Raw genomic sequence first — 11,962 nt, 5'->3', positions numbered from 1 at the left:
ACGCTTGTTCCTCGATGTTCCACATTCAGGGCAATGGTCCAGATCTTCATTCTCTCCACGAAAGGAGTACACAATTACGATAGCATGCATGAATTTTTTCAATTTTAGGAGAAGAAGCAATGCTTTGGAACTCTTGACCGTCCAACCATGAGCAGCCTTTAGTTGCAGAAGCTTCAGGTCTCCGGTTACCCGCAAGTACTTCTCACAATGGGGATAAAGAGGTTTTTTGGAATCTTCAATAAATTGCTTGTATTTACGCAGCTTAGCTTCCGTCATATCATCTTCTCCCCTTACATCACGGATCATGTCTTCAACATTGTCAACCAAGGCATCAAACTGGTCATCATTGCACTGCCAAATGCACTCCTCATTGATGTCATCATAAGCTTGACCGTCATCACCGTTGCCTTGTTCTCCATCCTGATCACCGTCCTGCATTTCCCTACTATTGGGCCCTTCTTGATGATCGGCAACCCATTCCCCCCTTTCATTAGGCCCTTCCTCTCCGTGCTTATTCCAACAAGTGTAATTTGGTAGAAATCCACGAACGATCAAATGTGCATATACTACTTCAAAGTCAGAGTATTTTCTTTCATTTCTGCAATCCGAGCACAGACAGTAGATTGTTGTTTTTGACCTCACTTCCATGTCAACCCTCGCAAAATCCATGAAAGACTTCAAACCTCCCAAGTACTGCGAATAACAATGGCTAGAAAGACCCATCCAACTTTTATCCTCCATCTACATCACGGATCTTAGCTTCCGTCATATCATCTTCTCCCCTTACATCACGGATCATGTCTTCAACATTGTCAACCAAGGCATCAAACTGGTCATCATTGCACTCCCAAATGCACTCCTCATTGATGTCATCATAAGCTTGACCGTCATCACCGTTGCCTTGTTCTCCATCCTGATCACCGTCCTGCATTTCCCTACGGTTGGGCCCTTCTTGATGATCGGCGACCCATTCCCCCCTTTCATTAGGCCCTTCCTCTCCGTGCTTATTCCAACAAGTGTAATTTGGTAGAAATCCACGAACGATCAAATGCGCATATACTACTTCAAAGTCAGAGTATTTTCTTTCATTTCTGCAATCCCAGCACAGACAGTAGATTGTTGTTTTTGACCTCACTTCCATGTCAACCCTCGCAAACTCCATGAAAGACTTCAAACCTCCCAAGTACTGCGAATAACAATGGCTAGAAAGACCCATCCAACTTTTATCCTCCATCTACATCACGGATCTTAGCTTCCGTCATATCATCTTCTCCCCTTACATCACGGATCATGTCTTCAACATTGTCAACCAAGGCATCAAACTGGTCATCATTGCATTCCCAAATGCACTCCTCATTGATGTCATCATAAGCATGACCGTCATCACCGTTGCCTTGTTCTCCATCCTGATCACCGTCCTGCATTTTCCTACGGTTGAGCCCTTCTTGATGATCGGCGACCCATTCCCCCCTTTCATTAGGCCCTTCCTCTCCGTGCTTATTCCAACAAGTGTAATTTGGTAGAAATCCACGAAGGATCAAATGCGCATATACTACTTCAAAGTCAGAGTATTTTCTTTCATTTCTGCAATCCGAGCACAGACAGTAGATTGTTGTTTTTGACCTCACTTCCATGTCAACCCTCGCAAACTCCATGAAAGACTTGAAACCTCCCAAGTACTGCGAATAACAATGGCTAGAAAGACCCATCCAACTTTTATCCTCCATCTACATCACGGATCTTAGCTTCCGTCATATCATCTTCTCCCCTTACATCACGGATCATGTCTTCAACATTGTCAACCAAGGCATCAAACTAGTCATCATTGCACTCCCAAATGCACTCCTCATTGATGTCATCATAAGCTTGACCGTCATCATCGTTGCCTTGTTCTCCATCCTGATCACCGTCCTGCATTTCCCTACGGTTGGGCCCTTCTTGATGATCGGCGACCCATTCCCCCATTTCATTAGGCCCTTCCTCTCCGTGCTTATTCCAACAAGTGTAATTTGGTAGAAATCCACGAACGATCAAATGCGCATATACTACTTCAAAGTCAGAGTATTTTCTTTCATTTCTGCAATCCCAGCACAGACAGTAGATTGTTGTTTTTGACCTCACTTCCATGTCAACCCTCGCAAACTCCATGAAAGACTTCAAACCTCCCAAGTACTGTGAATAACAATGGCTAGAAAGACCCATCCAACTTTTATCCTCCATCTACATCCGCAAGAACACAAGATTTTTCAACAATTAATAGAGACAAAAAAAATTGAAGAGGAGGCTTGCTAGTACCAACAAAGGGAAGGGAGGAGGGGGAGGAGGTGAATGGGAGGCCTGCTATCCTAGTAGCAATAAATCAAGGAAGAGTTCTAGCCTTGGATGAGAGGAGGGGGAGGAGACCAATGGGAGGCTACCTTGCTTGCTAGTAGCAACTAATAAATTAATAAAAAAATAGATCTAACCTTTGGATGGGGAGGGGGGAGGGAATAGGGGGGACTAAGGAAAGGGAGAGGGGAACAATTTGGAGATCTAACCTTGCAGGAGCTCTAAATCGCTCAAAATGACCGTCACCGGCTTCAGCAGCTGCCTCCTCCAACTGCCTGCCCGAGCAGTGGCTGGCAGAGGGAAATAGTAGGTCAATCTCAAAGGTGACGAAAAACACTGGAGCCCGTCACTTTTGTTTTTCACAAAGGTGACGGGCTTCATGAAACGACAGTCACCTTCGTCTACCAGGTCAAGACCTGTCACCTATGACCTGAATAGAGGTGACGGGCTTCATGAGCCGCGTCACCTGTATTATAGGTGACGGGCTTCATGAGCCGCGTCATCAATGTTCTATGAAAGGTGATGGGCCACACTTTGCCGGGACCCCGATGAGGAACAAAAGGTGACGTGCGTCCTCTGTGCTCGTCACCGTTGTAATAGGGGTGACGCGCTACATAAGCTCGTCACCTTTGTGCGGGTCACTATAGGGCGGTTCTTACGTAGTGTTGGGAACGTCACTTCATTGTCTGTGCTGGAGGAATTGGAATGTTGCACTGCTCCTCTCTGGTTCTATACTTTACGTACCGGCCTAATTAAGTTGGGCTGCCAGTGGGCAGTGACCCGTGGTTTTTTTTTCTGCCTGGGCGCTGACCTATATGAAGGTCCACTGCTCAGCGAGGAGCCTGGGCAGGCACCGAGGCTCACCGGGCCTAGGGTCCCCCCTGATGTGACCTATGTATATGTTTTTTTTGAACAATATGTGACCTATGTATATGAAGATAGAGTATATGTCACACCTGGTTTCAGAAAGAATCTGAATGCTTAACTATATATATGTCAGGATCATGTTTCATACATATAGCAACATTAACAGTGATTGTATCGAAAGACAGTGTTCAAAAATGTAAAGTATTAGAGAACTTTATTACACTCTTGAAAATAGACTCGAAGGTCTTAAACCGTTCAATGATAACTTAACACAAAAAGCTGCAAAACCATCTTCATCCACAGGCAGTCGACTGGTGAATGCAAGCCTCAGAACTCAACGAACTCATTGCAGAATTCTCCATCATCAACATCTTCTGAACAATTTTTGAGTAAGGATGAGTACACTTATGGTTGGTACTCAACAATTTGGGGAATATGCAAGGCTTCCAAGAAGAGGCTTAAAGGTTTATAGCGGTTAGCCTTTTAGTTGGTCAAATTTTATTAGCAAGCACCTAGTTACTAGATGTAAATTTATACCAACCCAATTTAACATATATAAATCAGCATCATATCAAAACCATAAAACCACAATTTAATTCATATTTGAGTTCAATTATCATGTGAGGGTCCAGGCCACTCATAACCGCGAGCTCGGGTGACAAACGCAACCAGCGATGTGCGATGGCGGACGGCCATGTTCGGCGAGGTGGCGCATGGACTAGAGAGTGAGATAGGGAGCGAGGGCATGGCGTGGAAGTTCCTTACCACAACACCAAGCTCCAGAACAGGCTCTATGCGACAGCAAGGTGGCGAAACGGCGGATCGACGGCAGCCGGCGGAAGCTAGGGTGCGGCGGCGTTGTGAGAGGTGGAGAGGGGTGGAGGGGAAGCTCAGGCGGGGATGCTCGGTTTTTATAGGCCAAAGAGAGGAATGGAGAGGCCTCAGTTGGAAGAGGAGGGGGCGGCCGACAGTGGGGGCTCCTGTGATGGCCATCAATGGTGGTGGCGGCCGTTTGTGGTGGAACGAAGAGGAGGTGAGGCGATGCGATTGGTGAGCCAGGCGGGTGCGGCGCACTCAAGGGATTTGGGCAAACGCGGCGGGAGGCGAGATGCAGCGGCAGACGAGCCGGCGTGGCTGGTTCGGGTACGGTCGGGCGCGAGCAGTGAGAGAACGACGAGAGGAGGGAGATGACAGGTGGGGGGTCCAACTGTCGGCGAGAGAAGGGAGGGAGAGATAGATGGGCCGCGGGTGAGCTGGGCCAAGAGGTAGCTGGGCTGGCTGAGCTGTGGGAGAGGAAAGGAAAGACGGGCCGAACTGAGCTGATGGGCAGACTAAGAGAGTTTGGGCTTTTCCCGGGAAAGAAAGAAGTAGAAGACCTGCTGGTTGAAAGAGAGAGAGGGGGGGATTTAAGGTTTTGGTTAAAGGAATTTAATTTTGGTTTTGGGATAAAGATATTTTATTTTCAAACTTTAAACTTTAGTTTTCAAAAGAGATTTAAAACATTTCCAAGTTTGAAACTAATTTTTCAAACAAAATTACAAAACTCTATGCAAACGGCATGAAATGCAACAAACACTTGTTGAGTCTAGAAATTAGTTCGAGTGTTGTTTAATTATTTTAAAGGCCAAAAATTTATTCTCCGGTTTATTAAATCCTTAGAGGGAAAAAAATAAACCGGCAAGTTGCTTATATTAATTTCTTTGTGATGGACTTGTGGGTGTTACAGTATACTCCCTCCGTTGTCGATTCTAAGGGCAAGTACAATAGTACAGACAGCTGCTATTTTTCTATCACGAATAGAGAACAGACAACTTGTACAATGGGTTGTCTATGTGGTTATCTGCAGCGTGATTAATTTATCCTTTGACACATAAATTTATATATATATAATTATTTATATATATAGTAGTACTACACGATACTCTGAGTACCGAATAACTATTCAGTACCCGAGCCCGCCCATCCGAGCCGATCCCGCGCCGTTTTCACCCCCACGCGCCGATCCCGCACCGTCCTCGCCAGTTTCCCCGAGCGGTTTTCTTTCCCCTTCCCAGCTGGTAACAGATGCGGCGCTATTCTAAAAAAAAAAAAAACAGATGCGGGCATGCGGCGCTCTGCTCCCCGGCGATTCCCTGCGCCGCCCGCGCCCGTGCGTCCCGGGCAAGCTGCAGCGCCTCCTCCCCCCGGCCCCGCGATTCCCTGCGCCTCCGCCGTCCGTGCCTCCCCCACCAGCGCCACCCGCGTCCGTGCCGCCCGGGCGATCTCTGCAGCGCCTCCTCCCCCCGGCCCCCGCGATTCCCTGCGCCGCCGGCGTCCGTGCTGCCCCGGCGAGCTGCAAAGCCTGCTCCGGCCGGCGACTATCTGGTGAGACGGGGTTCTTGTTCTCCTCATCTCGCCTTGCCTGCAAGGCCCTGCGCCGCCAGCCCCCGCGCTCTCCGTCTCCCCAGGCTCACGATCCGTTCCTCTCCCACCCCCGGCTCTCCGTTCCTCTCGTCGCCTAGGCTCGGGATCCGTCCGTCGTTCCTCCCGTCGCCGTCGATCCTCCTCCGACCTGCCTTCCAATCAGGTGATTCCTCCGCCGGCTTAAGATCCCCTTTGATTTTGTCATATTTTGCTGGTCACCGCTGTCATGACGCTCGTATTCATGATCCTCTCTTAGTCTCTTCGACGCCCGCGAGGTGCTGCATCACCATCTGTCCGTGCTGCAGAAGGAGGGAAGGCAAGGCAAGGCAAGGAAGCCTCTCTCTGGCTCGGAGGAAGAGCTCCTGAGGCCTCAAGGTGCACGCAGGGAGAAGGTTCGTGTGCGGGGCAGAGCTGGCCAGGCATCGATCGGTTCCTGATTTCCTTTTCACTTCTCAAATAATTTCTTCTATCTAATTGTGATGTTCATTCATTCTACCGCATCTCAAGATCTAATCAGTCAAAACGCAATTGCCCAGAAACTATTATTCGCACTGTTGTTGATATGCAATCATGCCCTCTTCAACTCCTCTTCTCTAGTTCTTGAGGTTTAGAATGGTTAGAATGCAGTTAGGCAGCAGAGAGATTCAGAGATCTCTCTACTTGTTAGGGTTCTTCAGTGAATCTAAAGAACACAAGGTTAGAAAATACTAAAAGATTTTGCCAAAGATATTTAAGGCAGATATATTAAAAATTGATTAGCACTCGTAGAAAGACCGTATTCAGCTAGTTGATTTTGTGCTCATCACCTGGATCCAAATGTTGTCATTGTCAATGTTAGAGGAAGGATCCTTATACTTTTATGCGATTCATGATTCTCTTTATTTCCTCCTTTTTAAAGAGTTGAAACTACTAGTGACATCTATACGTCGCAAGATGATTTTGTTTATCTTCATTGGATCAATTTGGTCACCAACCTTCAATGGCGCTTGTGAGAATTTTCTCCTTTTTCCCCAGCTTGATGGCCTTGTGCACTGCTGCAGCTATGTTGCGGGTGTGTGCTTCGCCAACACGTGGAGCCCTAGACTCCGCTGCTGGCCACATGATTTCTTTGCGTCCTCAGCACTTCATCTGGATCTGTGCTCTGCTGCTTCATCGTTCCTTTGTACTTCTCTGTGCTTTTTATTTGTTGCTCTGCTAGTATTGTCTGAATGTGCTTGTGTGCTGCAAGATTGATACTGCTTATTTATTTCTAGCAGATGCACTCAGTAGTCAGTATGCACGCGTATCTGACTGAGCTAAATTAGGTGTTTTGTGCCTTCGTTTTATTGTTTCTCAGCTCATTGTTATATTCTCGATCAATTCCATGGCACTGCTGAGAGATGGGGCACCAGTATAAGAAAAAAAACAAGCTGTAGTGGATTTTAACATGAAAATGCGTTATTTTTTTGTTGATGTGTGCCATAGCTGCCTAATACCTTGCTTTTCATTCGTGGTGATGGAAATAGAGGTTTGATTCTTGCTACATTATGGGTTGAGATTGTGTCCTTATAGTTCTCTATCATAAATAGCTTTTGCACTAGCTGAAACTTCGATATTAGGGGTGTTTATTTTTGCAAAATAATATTTAGATTTTAAACATAGTAAATAATGTGTAGGATTAATTGATAATTGCTTTAATGTCTGGTAATCATAGATCAATTTTTGGTTAACCAAAATACTGCAACTTGGTGTCTGAAATCTGAATTTACTGTGAAAGGATATGTGTACCATTTATATACTCCTCCTATCATGGCATCACGTGAGGTGATCCATCTCCTTTCAGGTGTATTCATGATTGCTAATAAATATTCTCTTGTTCTGAATTAGAGGTGCTAATTAGAAAAATATGCTTACGGAGGCTGACAACAGCCTGATTTTGACGTGCATTCATATGTCTAACACACTTTTTTCATTCCAGTACTCATTATATGCATTTCAGAACTAGCTATATAATGAATCCAACTCAACATTTCATTCCTTAGCGATAAGTTATTCTTAAAAATTTAGGTGACTGCTTAGGAGTTCTCTCTCACTACTGTATTAGCCCTGTGAGATCATTGTAGTCATGGTTACTCATTGAAACGTGTGATGGTTTATGCTGTCAGAGTCTTTCAATGCAACAAAAATGCTATTTACTGGCTCTCACAAAAATCAACATATGCAAATTGCAAAGTTCTGATTTTTTATTACCACAACGAAGATGAATTGGCTCTTGCAAAATCATTGTATTCACTTTTGTTACTACCATGGTTTTTACGGCGGTAAGGCGAGGCGAGGCGACTCACCCCCTTCCAGACGCCTAGGCGAGTATGGCGTGTGGCGAGGCGACGCCATACACATACCTTAACCTAGATGGAGTGATAGAAACATACCTTGTTGCTGCAAGTTTTGGAGCCCATGTAGCAGACATCCTCCCACTTCCAGTTGCCCTTGTTTCTTGTAACAGCAACAACAACAATAACAACATAGCCTTTTTTCCCAAGCAAGTTGGGGTAGGCTAGAGATGAAACCCGAAAGAAATAAGTTTAAATTTCAGGCACATTGATAGCTAGTCTCCAAGCGCTCCTATCCAAAGCTATCTCTTTAGAGATATTCCAATCCTTAAGGTCTTTCTTAACCGACTCATCCCACGTCAGTTTAGGTCTACCTCTACCCCTCTTTACATTATCGACCCGCTCAAGAACCCCATTACGCACCGGCGCCTCAGGAGGCATTCGTTGGACATGTCCAAACCATCTCAGCCGATGCTGGATAAGTTTCTCCTCAATTGGTGCCACCCCGACCCTATCCCGAACAAGTTAAATATTTTTGTAATATGATTAATTGAATAAATATGGATGTGGACCAACTGAAATACCTTCTTGATGGCCTGAGCCTGACTTCTCTTTTCTTCTTGTCCCAAGCAGCAAGCTACATGAGTTCAAAAAACAGAGCACTGAGCAGAGCACATTGCACTAGCACATAGCAAGCAGCAAGTAGCATGAACGAAAAGCAAAGAAGGGGGGGAAGACATACCTCTGGCTGACGTGAAGGAAGGGCGTTGGCAGAGAGGCAGAGCAGAGGAAGGAAGCAGCCACGTATCGATGGAGGCGTCAATCTGCAGGTGGAGGCTTCAATCGGCAGCCGGGCGGAGCGCAGGTCGGGCTCAGGAGCAGCAGCAGAGGATGGAGAGGCGTGGAGTAACAGCAGAGGATGGTGGTGCGGGAGCCGATCTGCAGCGTCAATCGGCGGAAGGGGCGACGGGCGGAGCAGATCGGGCTCGGGCTTCAATCCGCAGACTGGCGGACAGCCGGAGCAGAGGGGGACGGCCAGAGCAGAGGCGGACGGCCGGAGCAGAATCGGCGGACGGCGAGCTGGATGCCGGCGGCGCGCCGCCGAATTCCAGGTTCGCCCTGTTCTCCCCCCTCCCCTCTCTTCTCTCTTTCCTCCGCTCTCCCTTCCCGCGCTGAAGCGATGCGGCGGCCCGCGCGGGAGTATAGGCACGCGATTTCCCGCGCGCGCCCGCTCTGCTCCTTTTCCCCTGCGCGCGCAAGGCGCCGGCGCGTTTTTTTCAACCTTTTTCCCGCGCGCGCGACTGCCTTACCCTCCGTGTGGCGTCCTCCCGACGCCTTGGCGCGCGAGGCGACGCTATACGAACGACGGGCGTGGCGGAGGAGACGCCCCAATCTGAAGCTCGCCTGGACGCCAAGGCGACGCTTAGGCGACGCCTAGGCGACGCCGTGAAAACCATGGTTACTACAATTGAGATGGACCAGTTTTTACAAAATAATTGGGTTTTCTGTTCACAAATATAAGTTTTTCTGCCCACATCTTTTTTTTGTTCACAGACTACCTTTGTTGGCCGTGGGTACCACCATTGCATAATGTATCATGTGAATTTTTTGGTGTTTATGATTGGGTTTGAGTATTATTTGCCACCTGAATTAAAGAATGCTTTTTAGTAGTTGCAATTTCACCGTAAAGACTCCTAAAGGAATAGTTCTGATCGAAGTAACTATCTTTGTGTTTTCAGTCTTAGCATCATTGAACTATCTTTGACAGTAGTATTGCCATTTTCTTTTCGTGTCACGGACATTTGAATGCACCACCAGCCGGTATGCCAATGATATCAGCTCACACTGGACATCATCTTCCATTACCTGAATGAATGCCTCACTGATGCCTCCGGCGCTGAGGTGCTACCTCTCTTTTTTTTTTAGAGTTCTAGGTGCTACCTGTCATCTCCCTTGCTTTTATATATCCTCACGAATGTAATAAAAGTAGGCACCATAAGCAATATTTAACAGTCTTCGTACCAAATGACTTTTCAGCTTAATTCACTTGTACAGTATAACCAGTGCTCATTTTCAGAATTATGATTGCTCAAAACTGACTCAATCTTGTGCAGTTATTGACAGGATACATAGCATGAGATTAGTTTAAGTGAATTATATATCTCTGCTGTCATGATGATATCCGGGATGCTCATTTCAGATGTCATAGGCTGTTTCCCCTCTCAGCCAACATTTCAGATGCTCATTCTGCAACCTGGACACCTACATGAAAGGTAAGCCTTGGAATTTGATTTGTGCATCGAGCTGTCGATTGAGGGAGGAAAGTAGTAAATTTCTGATCCTTTGGGTGAGGGAGGGAGCTACCTTATCACCGACTTGTTGGCTGAGGGATATGCGAGGTGTTTTATCCAAGATATGCACATGTTCAATGGTTGCAGGAGCCAGTCGTCATGGAATCAGACTGCGGGGCGGCCATCCAATATTTGAAGGAGGTGAAGGTCTTGAAGCTTGCATGTCTCTCCATTTAGGATGCTTCTCATGCGGCTAATAGATTGCCAGGTTTTGAGTTGTATCATGTAAACAGAGAGGAATTCAGTATCCGATGATCTTGCACAAATGTCTAAGTGCCTGAACCACAGTGCTGTGTGGCGAGGCTGTTATCCTGCCTGTATCAAGCAGTCGGTTGCTTTTGATTGTAACATTTCCATGAGTAATCAATAAAATCTCTCTTTACCTGGTAAATATGTGTACGTAATTGGCTACTGACGTATGGATCGCTATGGGTGAGAAGCCATCACACGCCATCAGCTTTTTGAAATTCAAGTTACTGTCCAGCTGGTACTAATTTTTCCGCAAGAGGAAACCTCAATCTTTGTTTTAAAAAAAAAGAAACCTCCATCGAACATCCCGAATAAAACACATCTCCATGAATTTCCCCGCAGTGCAACAAAAAAAAGGAAAAAGAATCCCACACCCAGACTTACGTGATGCATCGGACGGGTGGACGGAGGAAAAAACCGAAGCTGCAGACGGAGGGAAAAAAAACCGGAGCGGAGCCGTGGGCGATGCTGCGGGGGGACGCACCGTGAGGTTGTCTTGGATACTGAATATTATTTAGTAGCTAGGGTATCCATTAGCGGAGTCCTATATATATATATATGAAATGATCTTAGAAATAGATGATATAATATAATAATAAAGTCACCATTTCATTGGACATGTGCCTCTAATTTTGTCTTGGCCCATAAGAAAAGACATGTACGTTTCACACTTGACTGCAGCACACTTGACTCCATGGTCAATGTCACCAAAATGACAGCAAATAAAAAATATTCATTCAATTCACACACACATTTGAGTTTCAGACTTGACACTTCACGCTAGAAAAAGAGAAATCAGCCTCCATTGGAACCAGAGATGACATTCACACTCCAAATGACTCCAGATGACAATTCTAGTGCAAAAATTCCAGAGAAGTCAGCATCCATATCTGCTCCTGACATCAACTTAGCATCCACGGTTATGTTTCATATCAGCAACAGATCATTGGTAACTTAGCATGTGGCATTTTTTCAGATTTCATAACTTAACAGTGGGCATGTTTTCAGAGTATCAGTGGCATGCTAACTGAAATCAACTGAAATGAAAACTTGACATAAATGGTACTTGACAGACAATGGCAGATTTCAGACCATGAGTATAGATAGCCTACTGCGATATGTAAAAAAACAGCTAGCAGTGACATTTAATAAAGCTTTAACATACCTCAATCAGAGAAGTAGCTAGCAGTTATACAATACACAGGTCTGAACAATACAGAGTCAAAATGATGAATCAAACCTCTCCATAATTTATAAAAATGGCAAATTTCAGACCCTGGTATATAATGACAGCAACCATCTGAAACTGAGACGCTACTTACAATGACAGCAACCATGCCTGCAACAGCTACTCTAACAGGTCAGATATATACACAAGCTCTTACATGCTACTCTAAAAATACCTCCCAGGAAGGATTAGCTACAAAATGAGATACTTCTACAGAACAACTG

At 45.9% G+C, this 11,962-nt stretch overlaps 1 protein-coding gene across 8 annotated transcripts; it reads left to right on the top strand.

The window, feature by feature from the left end:
* Nucleotides 1-5,235: 5,235 nt before the first annotated feature.
* On the top strand, nucleotides 5,236-10,652 carry LOC120703708 (WAS/WASL-interacting protein family member 3-like). Of its 8 annotated transcripts, none has more exons than XR_005687168.1 (6): nucleotides 5,236-5,559; nucleotides 5,697-5,761; nucleotides 5,855-5,990; nucleotides 6,613-6,760; nucleotides 10,025-10,183; nucleotides 10,349-10,652. XR_005687168.1 is itself a non-coding variant. In XM_039987866.1 (6 exons), the coding sequence occupies exons 1-6, from the start codon at nucleotides 5,260-5,262 to the stop codon at nucleotides 10,395-10,397; spliced, it is 771 nt and encodes a 256-aa protein (XP_039843800.1). In that variant the 5' UTR covers nucleotides 5,236-5,259; the 3' UTR covers nucleotides 10,398-10,652. The 8 variants fall into 8 exon arrangements, 4 of the variants coding, with proteins under 4 accessions (XP_039843800.1, XP_039843801.1, XP_039843803.1 ...); XM_039987866.1 differs by having other exon boundaries at nucleotides 10,111-10,183; XM_039987867.1 differs by having other exon boundaries at nucleotides 10,111-10,183; nucleotides 10,258-10,652.
* The last annotated feature ends 1,310 nt before the right edge of the window (nucleotides 10,653-11,962 follow it).

This window comes from Panicum virgatum, chromosome 4K, assembly GCF_016808335.1.
Source record: "Panicum virgatum strain AP13 chromosome 4K, P.virgatum_v5, whole genome shotgun sequence".
Classification (NCBI taxonomy): Eukaryota; Viridiplantae; Streptophyta; class Magnoliopsida; order Poales; family Poaceae; genus Panicum; species Panicum virgatum.
The sequence above is the reverse complement of the archived record's forward strand: the minus strand, read 5'-3'. Positions and strand labels throughout refer to the sequence as shown.